The sequence below is a fragment of the Ranitomeya variabilis genome, chromosome 3 (assembly GCF_051348905.1).
Source record: "Ranitomeya variabilis isolate aRanVar5 chromosome 3, aRanVar5.hap1, whole genome shotgun sequence".
NCBI classification, from domain to species: domain Eukaryota; kingdom Metazoa; phylum Chordata; class Amphibia; order Anura; family Dendrobatidae; genus Ranitomeya; species Ranitomeya variabilis.
This window is the reverse complement of record NC_135234.1, coordinates 522,671,445-522,692,289: the sequence shown is the minus strand read 5'-3', so window position 1 is coordinate 522,692,289 and position 20,845 is coordinate 522,671,445. Positions and strand designations below refer to the sequence as shown.

Here is a 20,845-nt window from a genome sequence, read left to right as displayed (position 1 = left end):
GGGACTGTGGTTAGTTTTTCCTTCTCTGCTATGGCCCCTCTGTGTTTGTACGAGCCTCCTTTTTTAAAATTTGCGCCTTCGCTGCCCTTGCCGCTGGCAGCACTTCTGCACATTCATCACCCAGTGGTTTTCAGCAAAATGACGCTAGGTGCGGCGCATGTGCAGATTGAAATTTCGACTCATCATTGATCCGAGGTCTGAATCTGCATGTGCCTCCCCTGGCGCCATTTTGCTGAAGACATTCGGATGTCAATCTGTGCATGCACTGCCTCAGCTGGCGTCACTTTTCTAGAGACCACTGGGAGATGAATAATAATAATCTTTATTTTTATTTAGCTCTAACCTATTCCGCAGTGCTTTACAGTTTTTGCACACATTATCATCGCTGTCCCCGATGGGGCTCACACTGAGCCACTGTACTGCCCATGAATGTGTGCAAGCACCGCCAGCGTAAACTGTAAAATAGGAGGCACGTACAAACATAATGGGTTCGTGGCAGAGCCGAAATTCCTACCCACAGTTCTGTCCCGATGTACAAAGAGGATATTGCACCAAAACTTCTAGCGTGAATTAAACAAACCAGAATTCATATGAAAGTGCCACTATGACCATACATACTAAATCGTGATGACTGGTTTCCTTTTGAGAGGATATGTCAGCTCTCCTGATTTGTCCTTTTTTAATACATTTTTTATGAAAGAATGATGTTTGTGCATTTTCATTTTCTTGAAAATGCAATTATTTACTAAACCAGACTTGTCCATAGAGCTGACAGGTTCTTTCAACCCCTCTGTTTCTAACAAGGTGGTCACCATATCAGGTGGAGAATGAAGAGATGGCTGTGCATCCAAGGAAAGCATACAGTTTTAAAACCAGGTCCCAATAACAACACATCATCATGACTTTACGAAACAGAATTGGCTGCAGAGACAGATGAAAATGTTTCCATTTTAATATTCTATCTTAGATAGTGTTACTTTGTGTATATGGAATGTCCTTCCATAACGTGTATGCTGTTGGCATCTCAGAATAAGAAAGTTCTCCAAAGGCAGATGCTGACTGCTTTCTTGCCGTGATATATGTGTAATTCTACTCTAAAGCCAAGTTAATTGCCAAAAGACAACTGTAGACTGCGGTCTCCCAACAGAAGGTATTTCTGTCTAGCATGTATTAAAGAGGTTGTCTAGGTTTAAAGCATTGAAGGTATGTTTAAAATAATACAAATATACACTAACAACTTTCTAATGTACTTGAATTAAGAATGTTGCCTGGTTTGAAGATATTGACAGCAGTCATGGGTGTTGGCAGCTCCAATTGCAGCTTGGGTTCAGCACAGCAGAGTCCCCTTTTCTATCTAGGCAGAAAAGAAAGCAGGCTGAGCTATTGAAATGATCAGCCAGCCAATCCTTCACTCATCATTGTCCTGTTCATTTGATCCTGCAAAGCTGAGTGAAACCGAAGCCAGTTGTAGATCTACTTGCACCTGGGGGACTGGTGCTGATATGTTCAGATCAGACATTTAATTTAAAGGGAATCTGTCTGCAGGTTTTTGCTACCACATCTGAGAGCAGCCTGATGTAGGCAAAGAGACCCTGGTTCCAGTGCTGTCTCACTTAGTTCACTGGGACTGGAAAACGGGAGAAATTACACAATCACAGGGACTATACGTTGAACCTGATGTAATACAGATCACAGCATATCTCAAATACAGAAGGGTTTATTACCCCAAGATTTGAGGGTGATATTGTGAACTTTTTCTCTCTCTCATCAGTGCGGTGGCGCAGTGGTTATCACTGTAGCCTTGCAGTGCTGGAGTCCTGGGCTCTAATCCCACCTTGGACAACATCTGCAAGGAGTTTGTATGTTCTCTCCGTGTTTGCGTGGGTTTCCTCCCACATTCCAAAGATATACTGATAGGGAATTTACATTGTGAACCCCATTGGGGACAGCGATGATAATGTGTGCAAACTGTAAAGCGCTGCGGAATATGTTAGCACTATATAAAAAAAAAAAATAGAAAGATTACAATATGTTCTGTCAGTTTGTTTGGATGGCAAAATTGATGCCATCAAAACTGAGTGAAGCTTTGACTGATTCCCCAATGGAGGCTTGTAGCGCAAATGTGAACAGAATCCAAAGTACTTTTTAGGGCTTGTGCACATGTTGCAGATTTGGTGCGTTTTTTGCCATGCAGATTTGCTAGCAAAACCTAAAGCAACCCTGATGCCAGCAAAGTGAATGTGAAACCTGAAGTATCATGCACAGGTTCAGTATTTTTGACCTGCAGATTTGGTTTCAAAAATAATCTGCTGCATGTAAATACTGTGTGTGTTTGTGCCCTGCGTTTATCACCATTGACTTTACTTAGATCAGTCAGAAAATGCAGGCAAAAATTTGCATTTTTCCTGCCAAGAGATGCCGAAATGGTGCCAACAAAGAATGAAGAGAGCACAAGAATCCCGAATAAAAGTTACACATGTGTTTATTCAATTTACATAAAAAATAGACAAACAACAGTAAAAATAGCAATAAGTTTAAAGACAAAGTTGAGAAGTGACTAATGGGTGTATCACACTAGGTCCACCTAAATTTCAAAGGATGAAGGAACAAACTGTGGCAATAAATTCAAAAAAAGAGAACGTGCCAGTGCAAGTCAACAATCCCATATAAACTGAGCAAATTTAATTGCCAGCCTGCTCAAAAGGTATTCGTCAATAATAAATACTTTATCACCCACTCATAAATTTGACTGCTGCCAGAAAAAAGTAATGGTAATCAGAAACAGTCAGGCCATCAAAGATTGTTCAGTACATATAACGTAAGGAAATCAACAAGTGACACCAAAATGCCAGAGGTGACCCTTACCTATAGTATCCAGTCAGGGACTAAGTGCGTTCAGCTGTAGCAGGTAGTGTAATGCCTTGTCATTATATAGGGACTAGTGATGAGCAAATATACTCGTTACTCGAGATTTCCCACGCTGCTCGGGGGTCCTCCAAGTAATTTTTTAGTGCTCGGAGATTTAGTTTTTCTTGCCGCAGCTGAATGATTTACATCTGTTAGCCAGCATAAGTACATGTGGGGATTCCCTAGCAACCAGGCAACCCCCACATGTACTTATGCTGGCTAACAGATGTAAGTCATTCAGCTGCGGCAAGAAAAACTAAATCTCCGAGCACTAAAAAAATACTCGGAGGTCACCTGAGCGTGCTCGAGAAATCTTGAGTAACGAGTATATTCGCTCATCACTAATAGGGATCCTTATTAATCACATCTGTTGGCGCATGACTGTCGCCCTGCAGCCCCACATCCACGTCATATCCGGCCTCAACTGGAGCAGTCAGGAGGGGAAACCCTCTGACGTCATTACCCAGACCGCGGGCTCTTTCGCCACCCCGTTGAAGGTCTCTACACCTGTTAGTCACTTCTCAACTTTGTCTTTAAATGTATTGCTATTTTTACTGTTTGTCTAATTTTTATGTAAATTGAAAAAAACATACATGTAACTTTTATTCGGGATTCTTGTGCCCTCTTCATTCTTTGTTGGCGGTCTTGCATGTGAGAGTTTTCTATGCTATCATAGCTTCCTCTACCAATTGACTTTTTATGTACATTTATATACATGTGCAGTCTGCACTCCAAACTGGCAGGCATTTTCTGTTACATATTCATTCATGTAGGCATCCAGAGAACCAGAAATCTGGCCATAACAAATCCGTTTTTATAGCTTTTGTAGTTTTATGTCTAAACAGCTTTGTTTTAAGAACATAGTTCAATTCTTCTCTTTTTATCGTCTCTGCTATAATAACTGAACGGTGTCAATACATTGATGAAGTATTAATACTCTGAAGTATTCAGCATTTTTTCTTTAAGGTAAAATAACACATTTTCCAGAATAGTCAATGTTTCTATTTTTGTGAGTCAAGTAAACACTTTGTTTATGCAATTCTGTAACATATATACATATATAAATATACATATATCCATGTAGATAAATATATATGAGGAACAAGGGCATTGGGTCCAACTAGAGGTTAGCGAATGTCCTGCTCCCTCCCCACCTCAATGACTGTCGCTCTGTATTTCTCGGCGGTCTATAGTGCCCATCTCTATGTTCAGTGTTTCTGTATCTGCGGCAAACACATTAACCCCAGTGTTCAGTGGTGTGAGTAATTTCCTGTTCACCTCATCTACTGAAGTGAAAAGCCATGTCTGGTCGGACATTGCCCTCTTAAGACTACAAACTAAAATACAGATGTATTTCTGAATGTTGTATTGTACAGTATAAATATGACTTGTGGTTCAGTATGACATTAAAGTATTTGCTTTCTCCAAAAATTGAAAAAAGCAACGTCGGAGAGAATGCATTTGTTATGTACAGTTGAAATAAATTTTGCCTTTGCTAGTCTGTGCCTTCAAAAGTGACTTTTTTTTTACTGGCTAGATATGGACACAGTAGAAGGAATTAAGGTACAGTGACCTAGTACTGTAGCATTCATTCTAGTCTTCCAGTTTTTAAGATGGTGGTGAATGCAGAGAAACCACAGAGCTGCTGCACAGCACAATGGTGTCCACATTGTATAAAAACAATCTATATATAACAGTAATATAAAAAGCATATTTGGTTATGTATACTGCAAGTGTTTGACACTTTTCAACACACTCCAATTAAATTCCTTAAATTCACTAACCTTGTGCTGTCTCTGCCTGCGGTTTGATTCATTTTACAAGACACCATAGAAAATACAGGATGGCAGATGATTATATGTATGAATTGAAATAGTATCTTCCTCAACAAAAAACAAGGTCGACATCTTTGACCGCACTTTTCACCTCCTACACGCTAAAATATTCCCTTCAGGTTTCCTTATTTGCCAGAAAGAAACCGTACGGTGAAATAGGGCCACGGAGCTTTAAATCTCAAACCACCGAAAGTAAAATCTTACCCACGTTAGTCTTCTCTTCTTAGAAAGTTCTACCCCCCTGTACCTGTATTCACAGTATTGGCTTTTAACATGGCCTAGCTGTTGAGCACTGCCTTACAGCCATCACCTAGTGTACAATGGCATATATTCAGTTTCTTACGTTTATTGCCCATAAGATCTTCATTCGGTTTGGTTTTATACATTGGTTATGTCTGGGGCTGTTTTATGCCTTTCCCAGAAGCCACTGTTGCAAAGTTGTGCACTTTGTTTCTAGCATGCAAAGCTTAAAGGGAATCTGTCACCCCAAAAATGGCCTATAAACTGCGGCATTCTGTAATGCTGTAGATAAGCCCCCAATGTATCCTGAAAGATAAGAAAAACAGGTTATATTATACTCACCCAGGAGCGGTCCCGCTACGGTCCGGTACGATGGGCGTCGCGGTCCGGGTCCAGCGCCTCCCATCTTCATAAGATCACGTCCTCTTCTTCTCTTCTTGCCGTGGGAAAGGTCAGAGAGGCCCTGCGCACTGCAGTACATTGCTCTGCCCTTAACAGGACAGACAAGGTACGCCTGCGCCGGAGCTGCAGCAAGAAGAGAAGAAGAGGACGTGATCGTGTGAAGATGGGAGGACCCGCACTGGACCGCGACGCCCATCGTACCGGACAGTAGCGGGACCGCCCATGGGTGAGTATAATATAACCTGTTTTTCTTATCTTTCAGGATACATCGGGGGCTTATCTACAGCATTACAGAATGCTGTAGATAAGCCCCTGATGGCGGTGGCCTTAGTTTAAAGGCCATTTTTGGGGTGGCAGATTCCCTTTAAAAAAAAAATAAATAAATCAATGCATGCAATGTCTTTTGATCCAACTTTAGGACCAACAGGGTGCAACAACTGATCAAAGAGCTTAGTTCTTGCATCAGTTTCCCTATAATACTTTGTTACTACAATGTAGAGAAATAAATCACTGGTCTGTTCGGAAACTCATTACAGTTAAAGTAGCCCATTATTATGGACAGATTAAAAAAAAAAAAAAAAAAAACCTATACAAATACAAAAAAAATCCACCTTCAATGCAATTTGAAATCAATGATGCCCCACAATGAGATTGTTGTGAGGAACCATTCTTAATTGACATTGTGTATGACTTGAATAACTGCTACAGTAAAAAATTTTTAAAAATTAGAAAAATCCTGTTCCCCTGATGAGCCACCCGTGCACAATTGTAAAAGTCTCTAAATTTAGATGTCTCTGATTTATGTGTAGTTGTGTTTTGTATGTTGAAGATAATGGGGGAGGTGTCTAAAATCTATTGTATGCATTATTAGTTTTTCCCTTCTTTGACCATGCTTGAAGTTGTGTTATCACTTTAGCGATAGTGATTTTGTCCCTTTATTCATATTCCATGCAGTTCTTCAGAATTTGGATAACTCCATACTTTCTCAATCCCATCTTTTCCGTGTTCCCGTTTCCTGTTGGGCACAATATAATTTTACCTTCCATTGAAACGCAGCTGCTTATTTCTTTAGTCCGTCTATTGTCAATCATCCACAAGCCAGCAAATATGAATGTGCTGCAACAGGTGCAAAATGGAGGGTTATAAGAGGTTAATGTTCTCTAGAACAATCCTGCTTTTGCGTAGATCACGTCACTCTGTCTTTAAGGTTGGCAGACTGCGTTTAGATAATCAAAGCTCATTTTCGGAAAACATGAGACCTTCAGCTGCAATATTCTGTGTTTTTCATATTTTGGTGATCTTTTTGAAATCCTGTTATAACCCTCTTAAAGAGTAACTCGTTCTCATCGGTTATCAAGTCCCAGTGATCCATACTCCTCTGAGCAGTGAAGGTTATGTGAAATAATCCCGCTTCACGGTCATGTGTGTCCTGTGTAATAGGTGTGTTCTTGTCATGGATGTTCTAATGTGTTACCATGTTTCCTTTTCCTATTGCCTGTTTAGGTAAGTTTTCACTGTGAATTGTTTGAATGTTGTAATAAGTTCAGTCTATAATATGTACACCCTGATGCTACAGGTATTGTATATAGGTTATTCATACTATTTTATGTACAACGGGGACTTGCAGCTATACAAGTGTAACGATTATTGTATATCTATGGAAAATACTTGTTGCTGTTTTCTTTAGGTTATACGGTATTTAGAAGTGATGAGCGAGGCAAACAGGCAATCCCCCATGTGTTGCGGCTGTCCTAACAGCCACGAATCATGCAACCGTGAGGACTCGAACATGCTATTCGAGCATGCCGAAGACACTCTGATAACGCTCGAGCATGCTCGCTCATCACTAGTATTTAGTGATACCTTGCTTTAGTATTTTGTCAGTTTATAGGCTTCATAGTTGTAGGTTTTGATGACTTGTGAAACTGGGGGACACTAAGCTTAAAATATAGATGTATAACTCAAAATAGAAGCTCTTGATAACTTTCTTAATCTTGCTACGTTCAGGTTCACGCAAAGAATCTGCTCCTCAGGTTTTACTTCCAGAAGAGGAGAAAATTATTGTAGAAGAAACGAGAAGCAACGGTCAAACTGTTATAGAAGAAAAGTGAGTGTTTCTGCGATTTTGTTGCTTATTCGAGGCCGTAACAGAGGAGATGTAACTGGTGTTAGGCTTATGTGACCCTCATGCTACTAACAGTTGAAATAGATTATAACCTGGATGGGTTAGGTTAGTGAAAACAGATACTTGTCCCTTATTGATATGTCTTTTTGTGAATTTTCTTTTGTATTGAACTCTTGTCCAAACCTGCTTCTTTGAAGTACTGATCTGTTTTATTTCCTTTCTAGGAGTCTTGTGGACACAGTGTATGCATTGAAAGATGAGGTCCAAGAACTAAAGCAGGTCTGTATAATTTAATGTTTATGGCTTGTACTGCAATATAAAGTATACACCAAACAATCCGATACTGTACACTACATCAAGATAGTCATTTTATTAGATATGCTTTCATCAAAAATGTATAAAACCAGTCCCATATAAAGGTGGGAAAAAAAAAACAAATGGCTGGGGGTCGGATTGCATGAAACACAGTACATATGACCTAGAAAAATTAGAGCCGTACATTGGTTATTTGTAATGAATTACACATTGATGGTTTCACACTTTATGCATGTAGCCAAAGTAATACCAAAGTGACAATTACATAAACCAGTAAATATGAAGTACCAACCGATCAGGCTTTCTGCACTTCTGATGTTCTTTTTGCCTGAGCTTCTTGTCCCTTGTCATCAGTATAGCCATTAAACTTTACAAACCAACCTCCCTTTCATTTTGGACATCTCGCTTGTCTTACTTTCTAACTTTAACATACACTCTGTCATTAACAGGATAGCAAAAAGATGAAGAAATCCTTAGAAGAAGAACAAAGAGCACGTAAGGAACTTGAGAAGCTCATCAGGAGAGTTCTGAAGAACATGAATGATCCTTCCTGGGATGAAACCAATTTATAATGGCACGTCCAGTGTCTTCCTAATTCCATGCCAGGGATCAAACACTTGGACCTTGTGTTTTGTGTGGGTCCTTGTAAAAATGGAAGCACTGCTAATTGAAAATTAACTGGATTATAATATGACTCTCAGTTGTACTGTACTACATCCATACATTGCTGCCTGCCTGCAGACACATCTTTAAGCAGTCGCAAATGTGAAGTTTAGAAGTTTGAACAATGCCAATTGGATACCCTTCTGACTTCACGTTGATTACCTCATTTTGCAGAAGGAGCAGTTGCTAAGAGTCTGATTACTTTTTTTTTTTTTAATTATTATTATTGTTACCAGAATTTTTTTTTTCAGCTGGTATATAGATATGTATTCTTCTTATGTATATAATGTTTTGAATGCATATGTCAAGGGCACTAAAACCTCTTTATACTTTTTCGGTGTATCTTCATACTGGTTACTTGTACATATTATAAAATGGTCTACTTACGTGTTGATGAGGGGAACTTACTGTCTGTGTACTAGTTACATGCTTGAAAGGGTGGGCTCTGTGTTAAAATAATTTAATTGCATTATTTATGGTCATGTAGCCAGGTGAAACCAAGCGATGGAAATTAAAACCTTTTCAATGTTAAACAGCTCACTAACAAATTGCCACCCGTGTTTATACAAATATATATAGATATATTTATTATCTCGTTTCTTTTCTACTGTGGAGACATCGGAGGATGTATATACCTACATGTTTTTTCCTCCCAATTTTTACAGAATATATATATATATATATATATATATATATATATATATATATATATATATATATATATATATATATATATATATATATATATATATATATATATATATATATAATTTATTTTTTTTTTTGTCTTTTCTTTCGTTACTGATGAATTTATTGAAAAAGATATGCATTTTACCTTCCTTCAATCAAATATTGGCCATGAACTGTCTTCAATTTCAGCTGATTTGCAATTTATCCTATAATGTAGCAACTCCTAAATACTAGTGATTGTCCACGAAGGGTGACTTCTTTTTTTTTTTTTTTCTTACACCTAAATTCATGTGAATGAGGTTTAAAAATACATTTTAATAATTTGAACTTTTAGGAATGGCAACCGTTTTTCTACAAAGCCTCCACATTTCAAGGGCTCAAAAGAAATTGAACAAATTAACTTTACCATAGATAAAATGCTCATTTTTAATACTTTGTATAGAATCCTTGGCAGTCAATGGCTGCCTGATATCTGGAAGTGATGGACGTTGCCAAACGGCGGATTTCCTCCTTTTGTGATGCTTTGCCAGGCTTTTACTACAACTGATTTCAGTTGTTGCTTGTTTGTGGGTCTTTCTGCCTTAAGTTGTGTCTTAATCTCGTATTCTCATAGGTCATGTATCCCCCTTTGATGCTGGCTCCGGCTTTGAGCACGCATCGTTTCCGGTACATGACAGCTGATTTGATTTCAATCTCGGCGCCGGTAGAGCATCACAAAAACCATGGCCATCGGCACGCCTGTCACATGATCGCGGAGCGACGATGGGTTGGTATGACACCCGGGGCTCTGCAGAAGACCCCAGTGCTTGTTATTGCTGGTATGCCATGAACACCAACTAGTGGCCGGTGTTCAGAGCAGATGATGATTTTTGCTGCACAAAGCAGGGCTGAAGCTCTGCTATGTGTAACACTTATGATCAGTAGATCGCAGCTTCAAGTCACCTAACCAGACTATTGAAGTAAGTAAAAAGTGGATTTTTTTTTTAAATAAAGTTCAAATCACCCCTTTTTTGCCCATTCAAAATAAAACAATTAAAAAAATACACATTTGGTATCGCTGCGTTCAGAATCGCTCGATCTATCAAAATATAAATAGAATTCCTTTTTTGGGGGTTGAACAACATTGCAATAGTATGCAATTACAGGCAATCAAAACATTGTATCTACGTCAAAATGGTAACAATAAAACCATCAGCTCTGTGCGCAAAAAATAAGCCCTCATCCCAGCCCCAGATCCCAAAAAGTGGAGACACTACGGGTCTTTGAAAATGGCTCTTTTTGTATTAAAAATAAATAAAAAAAACTTTTTCATCGCTTAAATAAAAAACATGTACATGTTTGGTATCTGTGAACTCATAATGACCTGGAGAATCATAATGGTAGGTCAGTTTTAGCATTCAGTGAACATGGTAAAGTGGAAATTACATTTGGATATTTTTTCCTATTTTACAGAACGCTATATGGTAAAATCAATGATGTTGTTCAAAAGTACAACTCATTCTGCAAAAAACAGGCCCTCACATGGCCATATTGACTGAAAGATGGCTCTGGGTGGAAAGGGAGCAACTCAAAATCCCATGGTTGTGAAGGGGTTAAGTATGTGAATTGCATGCTTGATGGGGTTGAGATCTGATGATTGACTTTGTCATTGCAGAATATTCCAATTCTTTGCCTTAAACTCCTGAGTTGCTTTCATAGTATGCTTTGGATCATTGTCCATCTGTACTGTGAAGCGCCGTCCATTAGCCATTCTGCATTTGGTTGAATCGGAGCAGAAAGTATCGCCCTGTACACTTCAGAATTCATCCGGCTGCTTCTGTTTTCAGTCATATCATCAATAAACACTAGTGACCCATCACACTGCCTCCATCATGTTGTAGAGGATGTGGTGTGTTTTGGATCATGAACCTTTCCAAGCCTTCTCCATACTGTATGGTAGTCTTTGATACTGGAACTACTAAGATTTTTTTCTTTACGATGATAAAGATTCTGCAAACATCCACTACTGTTGTCTTGTGTGGATGTTCAAGCCTTTTTGAGTTCGCAAGCTCCCCACTTTTTTTTTTTTTTTTGCAGAATGTACCAAACTATTGATTTAGTAACTCCTAACATTTATGCTATCTCGTTGAAGGATTTTTTTTTTTTTTTTTTTTTATATAAGCCTAATGATGGTCTATTTCTCTTCCACCGGAAGTTTGTTTGATTACATGTTGTAGGTTCACAGCCTCCAAATGCAAATGCCACACAAGGAAGTAGCTCCAGACCTTTTACCTGCTTTAATTAATAATGGATTTTATGAGGGAATAGCCGATGGGGCCCATTTTGAAATTATTGCCCTATTACTTTTGGTCCCTTTTAAAAAGAGGCAACTACTTATTAAAACTGTAATTCCTAAACTGTTACTCCAAATAGGATGTGAACACCCTTAAAAAAGAAAAAAAAAGCGGAGTCTGCACATTCAGCTCATTATTACATATTCATATCTTGAATATATTTAATATATTTAAGTAAACAGCTAAAATGCCAAAGCTGTGTCACTGTCCAAGTATTTCTCGATCTAACTGTGTGAATGGATATCTGTGTAATACAGAAAACGTCAGCTCCTATCTGAAAACTGATAAGTGGGAGCTTTGGGTAAACTGACCCAAAAACCTATGATATTGATATTCATTCCAAATGATGGGTTCTCCATATCAAAGTAACAGACAACACCCTAAAACAAGTGCATGTTAATGGGTAAATCCCAAGTTTTCAGGTAGAGACTATAAACTGAGGTATGGATGCATAAAATGTTTTATTGGGCTTATGCCTTTCAAGTTGAGGGAAGCATAAAATCTAGACGGAGACCCTGATTCCTCTACTGTCACTTACTTGGCTCCATGTTGTAGTCTTGCTAATATCACTGCTCGTCGTCTTAATGTTTGGATCGCTATAACCCATTCACAACACTTATTGACCTCTTTCTACTTATATTATGCATTAGGCAGAAAGCTGGCAATCAATAATGGGAAGTGGCGATGGCCAAAGCTCACAAATATTGGCAACTATATCACATGACAGGAGCTTAAAATTGAATTGTGTTTTTATTTAAAAAAAAAAAAATCTCAAGAAACCCAGTAAGTGACCCAACATTAGAATCAGAATTTCTGCTCCTACTTTGTGCTGCTCTCAGATTTGATAGTGGTATATTCTCATTAAGTTTGTGTAACAAAGTTCTGCAACTTGTTAATAGTGAAAAAGTGATATCTCCATCTCTAAAATCCCAAATATAAATGAGAACTAAAGGTCTAGCTGCATATTAGAACCCTCAGGCTGTGTGCACACGTTGCTGATTTTTCGCGGTTTTTTCGCGATAAATACGCTATAAAACTGCAAAAAAACAGCATACAATATGCATCCCATCATTTAGAATGAATTCCGCATGTTTTGTTCCGCCAAAAAAAACGCATCGCGGTAAAGAACGCAGCATGTTCATTAATTTTGCAAATTTTTTGCGGATTTCCCACTATAAAATGCATTAGGAAATGTCCGGACAAAAACGCGGCAAAAACGCGCAAAAAACACATGCAGATTTCTTGCAGAAAATTTCAGGTTTTTCTCAGGAATTTCTGCAAGAAATCCTGAACGTGTGCACATAGCCTCAGTAATCTGCTTTAATCTACAGGGAAACCTGGCAGTAAAGATTTCTCAATAGGTGGCTCTGCTGGATAATTTAAAGAATACACAGGTAATTGATGTGAATGAGCACGGTCAGTATAATACATGACGGGACCGATCCTCCAGAGTGAGAGTAGCCATTATTGGCTTTTTATTTATTTTTATATAGCGCTAACATTTTCCGCAGCGCTTTACAGTTTGGCTCTCCACTTTGAGAAGAGATAATGATTCTAAATAGAGGGATCATCATTAAAGGGAATCTGTCAACAGGTTTTTGTGCTATGTAATCCGACAGCAGCATAATTATTGTAGGGCCAGAGATCCTGATTCCAACATTGTATCACTTATTCTACTGAGTGCAGCAGTTGTTTTACAATCACTGTTTTCTCTGCAGATGTAGCAGTGTTCATTTATGGAGGTTGGCGTTATTCCGGGCCCAGCATTCTGATTAACCGCTTTCTATGTGCATTGCATATTGACAGAAAGCTTCTCATCAGTGTTGGGGCATGGTTGGACAAGAGGCACAAGACATCTACTCCTATAGTGATTATCTCCTGCTGATCATACACTGAATTTATCAAAACTGCAAAACACAGCCCAGAGAGTGACATCACTGTAATCAGGGTCTCTGCCCCTATATCAGTCTGCGATCAGACTACATGGCAAAAACCTGCTGACAGATTCCCTATCTTAACTGGATATGTAAAAATGGTCTTTCTTAGCTGGATGACTGAAGTTCAGAAGGCGTTCCAGCTCCATAAAATTCAAATGCTTTATTTCTCCATTAATGCATTGACTAAGATCGGGTACGATCGAAACGCGTCGCATGTACTCTGTACTTGGACTTTTGCGCTAAGGCAAGGACTGTTTGTACTACACCAATTTTTAATGGAGAAATAAAGCATTTGAATTTTATGGAGCTGGAACGCCTTCCTTACTTCGTTATGTATATCCATCTTAGTCCAAGATGATGTTCCGTGCACCTGCCTGGATTGGTGAGCTGGCTGTGGCTTCTTATAGCCTTTTTTTTTTGCACATTTGACTGAAGTTCACATGTGATGCGTCCACTTCAATTTTATTTTGAAAAGTTGCATTTGAGCAGCGTATTTCACATTCTGCATTGCTGAGGGTGAAATCTAATGAAATCGGCAGCACAAATTGACACAATGTGGATTTAACACAGTGCTGTTCACTTTTCAACATGGATTTTCTCTTTCCATTATGAATGTGTTTTAATAAAATTTCATACACAGTGCTGCTACTTTAATATGCAACAAATCTTCTGTGTAACTGGCCAGTGGGTACAAGTCCTGCCGGTTTTGTTCTCTTTAACATTCAGTTTAAGGCTATGTGCACACGTATATTGATCCACTGCGGATTTTTCTGCAGCGGATTTGATAAATCTGCAGGGCAAAAACGCTGCGTTTTTGCTGCAGATTTACCGCGTTTTTTCTGCGGATTTCACTGCGGTTTTACAACTGCAGTTTGCTATAGGAGCAGCTGTAAAACCGCTGTGGAATCCGCAGAAAGAAGTGACATGCTGCGGAATGTAAACCGCTGCGTTTCCGCACGTTTTTTTCCACAGCATGTGCACTGCGTTTTTTGTTTCCCATAAGTTTACATTGTAATGTAAACTCATGGGAAACTGCTGCGGATCCGCAGCGTTTTCCGCATCGTCTGCACATACCCTCAAGGTTAGTAAATATTTCATCTGAATCAATTTTCACAATTTTTGACAAGTTTTCTACTATTTGGGGGTCATTTTAAATGGTCACACCAAGCAAACTTATGAACATACACATGCACCTGCAACTCTAATCCATTGAAATGCATAATATAGAGAAAGAAGCCAAAGGTTAAAGCAGAATGCAGAATTAAATGTCTACATTCAGTGAAAAAGTCATTTTATAAAATGGTAAGCTTAGTTTATTCTCAGGACACAATCTAGTATATACAGGAGAAATTACTTTAGCATTCTATATCTTCTGATTTAGCTATAAGCTAGTTTAACAAAAACTTACAGGGAATTTTCAACTTGTAGCATTTCCTTGTTTATGTATAAAAGCAGTGTAACTGTGATCCTTGGGGTTTTTTCACTTAGCGTTTTTGTTGTGTGGTTTTAAAGAGTAAAAACTGCTGCAGTTTGCAGTCCTGAATGAGATTCCTGAAATCTTATGCACATGCTGCTTAATTTGATCTTGCAGATTTGAATCCTAAAAGCTTTTTTTTTTCTCAGACCAATTCTTATACAAATGATTTTTGCAAACACATAAAAATGCATAAAAAATGCACATTTTAGCTAGGGGTCTTTCCTGCCAGCACTCTTTTTGGTGCAAAAAAAAAATCTTCTGTACTAAACACGTGCACATCCTCTTATAATGGCTATTTCTGGCTGGAAAAAATCCTAAATTAGGTGGTTTTAAGCTCTTGCAAAAGTATTAGGTGCTGGCACTGATTTGTTGGCACTTTTGAATCACTTTTCTTTTTTCGTGCTTTTGGAACTTGTCTCGTAATCCTTGATTCATTATTAAGCTTGCTTCTGTTTGTTTTTTTGTTTGATTTGCACCAAATTGTTTTAATATGCGCCTTTTTTGAAGTCTACTTTGTGTTCTCCTGTTTAGTCTATTTAGATTCAATATTGTGGGTGTGTTTTTGTTTTCCAAATTTTTCCAGCCATGTCCACAATTGTGACTTTTGTAAAAGACACTTGCACATACAGTGGGTACGGAAAGTATTCAGACCCCTTTAAATTTTTCACTCTTTGTTTCATTGCAGCCTTTAGGTAAATTCAAAAAAGTTCTTTTTTTTTTTCACATTAATGTACACCTGCACCCCATCTTGACTGAAAAAAAAAAAAAACAAATGTAGAAGTTTTTGCTAATTTATTAAAAAAGAAACTATAAGAAAATGAACTTTTTTGAATTTACCAAATGGTTGTAATGAAACAGAGTGAAAAGTTTAAAGGGGTCTGAATACTTTACGTACCCACTGTATGTACTCCAGTCCTATGGAGAGAGGCTTTTTGTTTTTGTGGTTTTTTTTTTCAGCAGAATTTTTTTTGTTCCTTGTAATATTTTAACTGAACATTTTCCTTTTTGTGTATCTTTTTTTTTTAAGGACAAAAAGATAATGAAAATAAAGTGCAGAATTAATTATATGCATTTTGATATGACTCGAAGATTACACAAGACAAAAAATGAAAAGTGACTTTAAATTACAAATGATGAATTTGGAAAACAGTGATTTTGAAAAACCATTTATATGTTCTTTAAAATTATTTTAAAGAAAGGCACAAAATTCTACAAATTCATTCATACAGATCTCGGGCTCCATAACTTTTGTAGTTCCAGCAATGATCTATGCAACTAGGAATCCAAAGATGATTTTTAATTTTTTATTTCCGAATGTCTTATCAGGTTATTTCTATCCAGGTAAATATTAAATGCTGCTTTTTCCCCTTAAAGTGAGCCATACAATTGGGGAAATTACACATTTATTGTTTATGTGCATTTTAGGCTATTTCAGTAAAGGGGAAAATTGATGAAGCCCAATGGCTACGTTATTGTGGTTAACTCTTGTTTTTCCACAACATTGAAAGTGAAATCTTATCTATAGGACAAATGCTACATTTCTGATCAATGGGGGTTTGACCGCTATGATCTGCCCTGATCTAAAGAATCGTGCTATGATATATGCCATCGGGATTCAGCAATTGACCATAAAGATTGAATGGAGCAGCAGAGTATGCCATATCCCCTTTCTCAGGACCCAGAAGTCAAACTGCTACAATCCGGCATCTGAATAGGCTATAATTTTCAAATTTGGAAATAACCCTTTACATTTATTGTCTGGAATTACCCCTCATTTTGTCTGAAGAAGGAAAAAAATCCTGACATAGTCTTCATAATTGTAGTTTGTGCGGTAATTGGGCAGAATGGACTTTTCGAAACCTGTGAACACTTTGAGTTTGCATATTGCTAAAATTGGCATAAGGGGCATTGAGCTTGCCTTGTAATTAGATCTGATTCTGAACCGCAGCTTTTAGAAGACAGAGCTGCAATCCCAATTCTGCAGGAATTGCCCAATGTTTATTGTTGGCTTAGTATCTAAATAGCTTATTGTAGTGGTCTTTATTTGGAGGAGTATGAATCCACTCTAGGTACTGAAAAGAAATCTGATTTAAGCGACATGTACTGTTACTTGGAGGAAATTTGGGGTTTTCTTATAAATGTAAAGTCCATATGTTTTATGTGTGGATTTCCCCTAACAAATAGCTGAACTATACAAGTGTAGCTCTTTGCATACAAGATGTAATACAGGACTCCTGCAAAATATTACCAGAGCTCATTACTTTTTCGAAAATTACATATGAAGCCAAATTAAATGATCGTAAAAGTTACATTTACAATTTAAAGTTTTCCGGTCATCCTAAAACTAAAACGCTGCATTCATTATCTTGTTTTTCTTTTGTAGCCAAAAACTTGAGCCATACTCCATGACAACTGCGCTTTGTTTTTACATGCCACGCTTCAGTTCTCTTGAGTACTTACACAATTTAGGAAAACTTGTCAGTGATGTTACAGCCATGGGGGCAACAATGAGTCCATTGACATGCAGGTGATCCTATTAAGTATATCTACAGGTCCTTCTCAAAAAATTAGCATATAAGTGTTAAATTTCATTATTTACCATAATGTAATGATTACAATTAAACTTTCATATATTATAGATTCATTATCCACCAACTGAAATTTGTCAGGTCTTTTATTGTTTTAATACTGATGATTTTGGCATACAACTCCTGATAACCCAAAAAACCTGTCTCAATAAATTAGCATATTTCACCCGTCCAATCAAATAAAAGTGTTTTTTAATAACAAACAAAAAAACCATCAAATAATAATGTTCAGTTATGCACTCAATACTTGGTCGGGAATCCTTTGGCAGAAATGACTGCTTCAATGCGGCGTGGCATGGAGGCAATCAGCCTGTGACACTGCTGAGATGTTATGGAGGCCCAGGATGCTTCAATAGCGGCCTTAAGCTCATCCAGAGTGTTGGGTCTTGCGTCTCTCAACTTTCTCTTCACAATATCCCACAGATTCTCTATGGGGTTCAGGTCAGGAGAGTTGGCAGGCCAATTGAGCACAGTAATACCATGGTCAGTAAACCATTTACCAGTGGTTTTGGCACTGTGAGCAGGTGCCAGGTCGTGCTGAAAAATGAAATCTTCATCTCCATAAAGCATTTCAGCCGATGGAAGCATGAAGTGCTCCAAAATCTCCTGATAGCTAGCTGCATTGACCCTGCCCTTGATGAAACACAGTGGACCAACACCAGCAGCTGACATGGCACCCCACACCATCACTGACTGTGGGTACTTGACACTGGACTTCATGCATCTTGGTATTTCCTTCTCCCCAGTCTTCCTCCAGACTCTGGCACCTTGATTTCCGAATGACATGCAAAATTTGCTTTCATCAGAAAAAAGTACTTGGGACCACTTAGCAACAGTCCAGTGCTGCTTCTCTGTAGCCCAGGTCAGGCGCTTCTGCCGCTGTTTATTGTTCAAAAGTGGCTTTACCTGGGGAATGCGGCACCTGTAGCCCATTTCCTGCACACGCCTGTGCACGGTGGCTCTGGATGTTTCCACACCAGACTCAGTCCACTGCTTCCTCAGGTTCCCCAAGGTCTGGAATCGGTCCTTCTCCACAATCTTCCTCAGGGTCCGGTCACCTCTTCTCGTTGTACAGCGTTTTCTGCCACATTGTTTCCTTCCAGCAGACTTACCATTGAGGTGCCTTGATACAGCACTCTGGGAACAGCCTATTTGTTGAGAAATTTCTTTCTGGGTCTTACCCTCTTGCTTGAGGGTGTCAATGATGGCCTTCTTGACATCTGTCAGGTCGCTAGTCTTACCCATGATGGGGGTTTTGAGTAATGAACCAGGCAGGGAGTTTTTAAAAGCCTCAGGTATCTTTTGCATGTGTTTAGAGTTAATTAGTTGATTCAGAAGATTAGGGTAATAGGTCGTTTAGAGAACCTTTTCTTGATATGCTAATTTATTGAGACAGGTTTTTTGGGTTATCAGGAGTTGTAGGCCAAAATCATCAGTATTAAAACAATAAAAGACCTGATAAATTTCAGTTGGTGGATAATGAATCTATAATATATGAAAGTTTAATTGTAATCATTACATTATGGTAAATAATGAAATTTAACACTATATGCTAATTTTTTGAGAAGGACCTGTACATATTTGCTAATGGGGCTGACTAGTTTATGCTTTTCCAATGCACACTTCATTCACAATATACTGGTATACGTTTACAACCAATAAAAGAACAACACATTTATTAATGGCATCTTTTCCAATGTTTGCAGCTTGGAACATATTTTATTTTGTTTAGAATTTAGGATTGTTGCATAGTCATCTCTGAGCCATTTAAACCTGCATTACTTCTCTCCTTGAATTGCAATTTTCACATAAAAATCTTAATATATGGCGTAATCCTGTCATGAAGATATAGTTGTGTCTGTGTCATGTTCCGTGCACTCGTCTATGTTGTACATGGATGCAGTAGTAGTGCCATTAAAACGAACAGTATCTTCTCCCAAAATGGATAAGACTAGTGCTTGTGGTGGAAAATTAATCTTGCAATAACAAAAATTGACTTGCATAAGTCGGCGTGCTGGCCTTGTGTAGTCTGTTTTGCCTTCCGACCAAAAAGACATTTGTTTGAACATAATCTTAGACTGGCATGAGACAGCCAAATAAAAAAAGTTGGACCAGTCTGAAAAAAGGGGCCGTGATTAGCGTTGTGTGATTGTCCATATTGCAGATGGATGCAGGAGCTGCCTCTGTTGCATACACAATGCTGGTCTATAAATCGGACAAGAATAGTGCATGCTGCAATTTATTTCCACCCTTGTGTGCCAGCACGTTGGCAGCAATTGGTCTTTTTATCATCTTGGGAAATGAACCGAACACACGCTTGTCTGGACACCCTCTAAGGATAGAGGCAATATGGCTATCATAGTTATGATTATGCTTTTGTCCAAACAGAAAATTATTTTGGAAGATGGAAACCGCATGCTTTAGTTAACTACAGCTCAATTTGGGCCACAGCCATACTCCTGTGGGTGATGTAATGTCCCAGAGTAACAGCAAGTAGTCAGAACATTGCCAAAACGCCATACAAGGAGTAACTAGGGGCCCTATTCTTCAAAGTTTTTATTCCAGAAATGCATAAAAAGCTGCATAATTCTGGCACATCTCGAGGCTGCAGTAACATTTAGTGACTTCCGGTGTCCTCGCGCTATTCTTGCCCAGCTTCAACAAAGGGTCTGGACAGGGGCGTGCCAACCAACACTTGTCAATTTGATCAGGAGCGCTGGCGTTCACTACGCCACAGACATTGCCCCAGCAGAGACTGGAGTACGATTTGTGAGGTGCACGCGGAGATGTTCCCACTTTTTATGAATCTGCATCGTCTGACTCCAGCACATCTCATCAAGATCGACATGAACAACGCCGGTCTTGATAAATCGGGCCCTATATGTTTAATTGGAGAAATAAATGGGATTCTTAAAGACACTACTAGAATTTGTGTTTTACATTTTTTGCAGTATTCATTGCTACTTCAACTAGATAGGACCCTAGCGGCTCACATTTCAAGACTTTTTTGGTTTGTGTGTACATGTATGTATCTAATTATAGAGGATCTGAATTTGACCAGTGTTTCAGTGGTGTGTTTTTAATTAAAGTTTTAGGGATATGTTGGCGCTATATAAAGATTATTATTAGGGATGTAAAGCCTTTCTTTGATTCTAAATAATTAGGGCTGTCACTCATGACAGTTATTTGCATGGTTAGTGGGTCTGTGTGACTTTACTTACGAGTGTCTGTATCCTGCCATGCAAAAAATAGACCGATGTTATATATCCAGTCACCATACGAGAAGGCCATTGCTTATGCAAATCCACGATTCGTTACAGTAACCGCAGTTTG

General features: G+C 38.4%; 1 protein-coding gene across 4 annotated transcripts in view; it reads left to right on the top strand.

The window, feature by feature from the left end:
* Positions 1-8,879, top strand: part of ARHGEF7 (Rho guanine nucleotide exchange factor 7) — a 163,548-nt gene extending 154,669 nt beyond the window's left edge. For all 4 annotated transcript variants that reach the window (XM_077296997.1, XM_077296995.1, XM_077296998.1 and 1 more), the window contains 3 exons: positions 7,392-7,491; positions 7,734-7,788; positions 8,274-8,879. In XM_077296997.1, the coding sequence (XP_077153112.1) occupies positions 7,392-7,491; positions 7,734-7,788; positions 8,274-8,396 (278 nt within the window). In that variant the 3' untranslated portion in view covers positions 8,397-8,879. The remainder of the gene's footprint in view (positions 1-7,391; positions 7,492-7,733; positions 7,789-8,273) is intronic.
* The last annotated feature ends 11,966 nt before the right edge of the window (positions 8,880-20,845 follow it).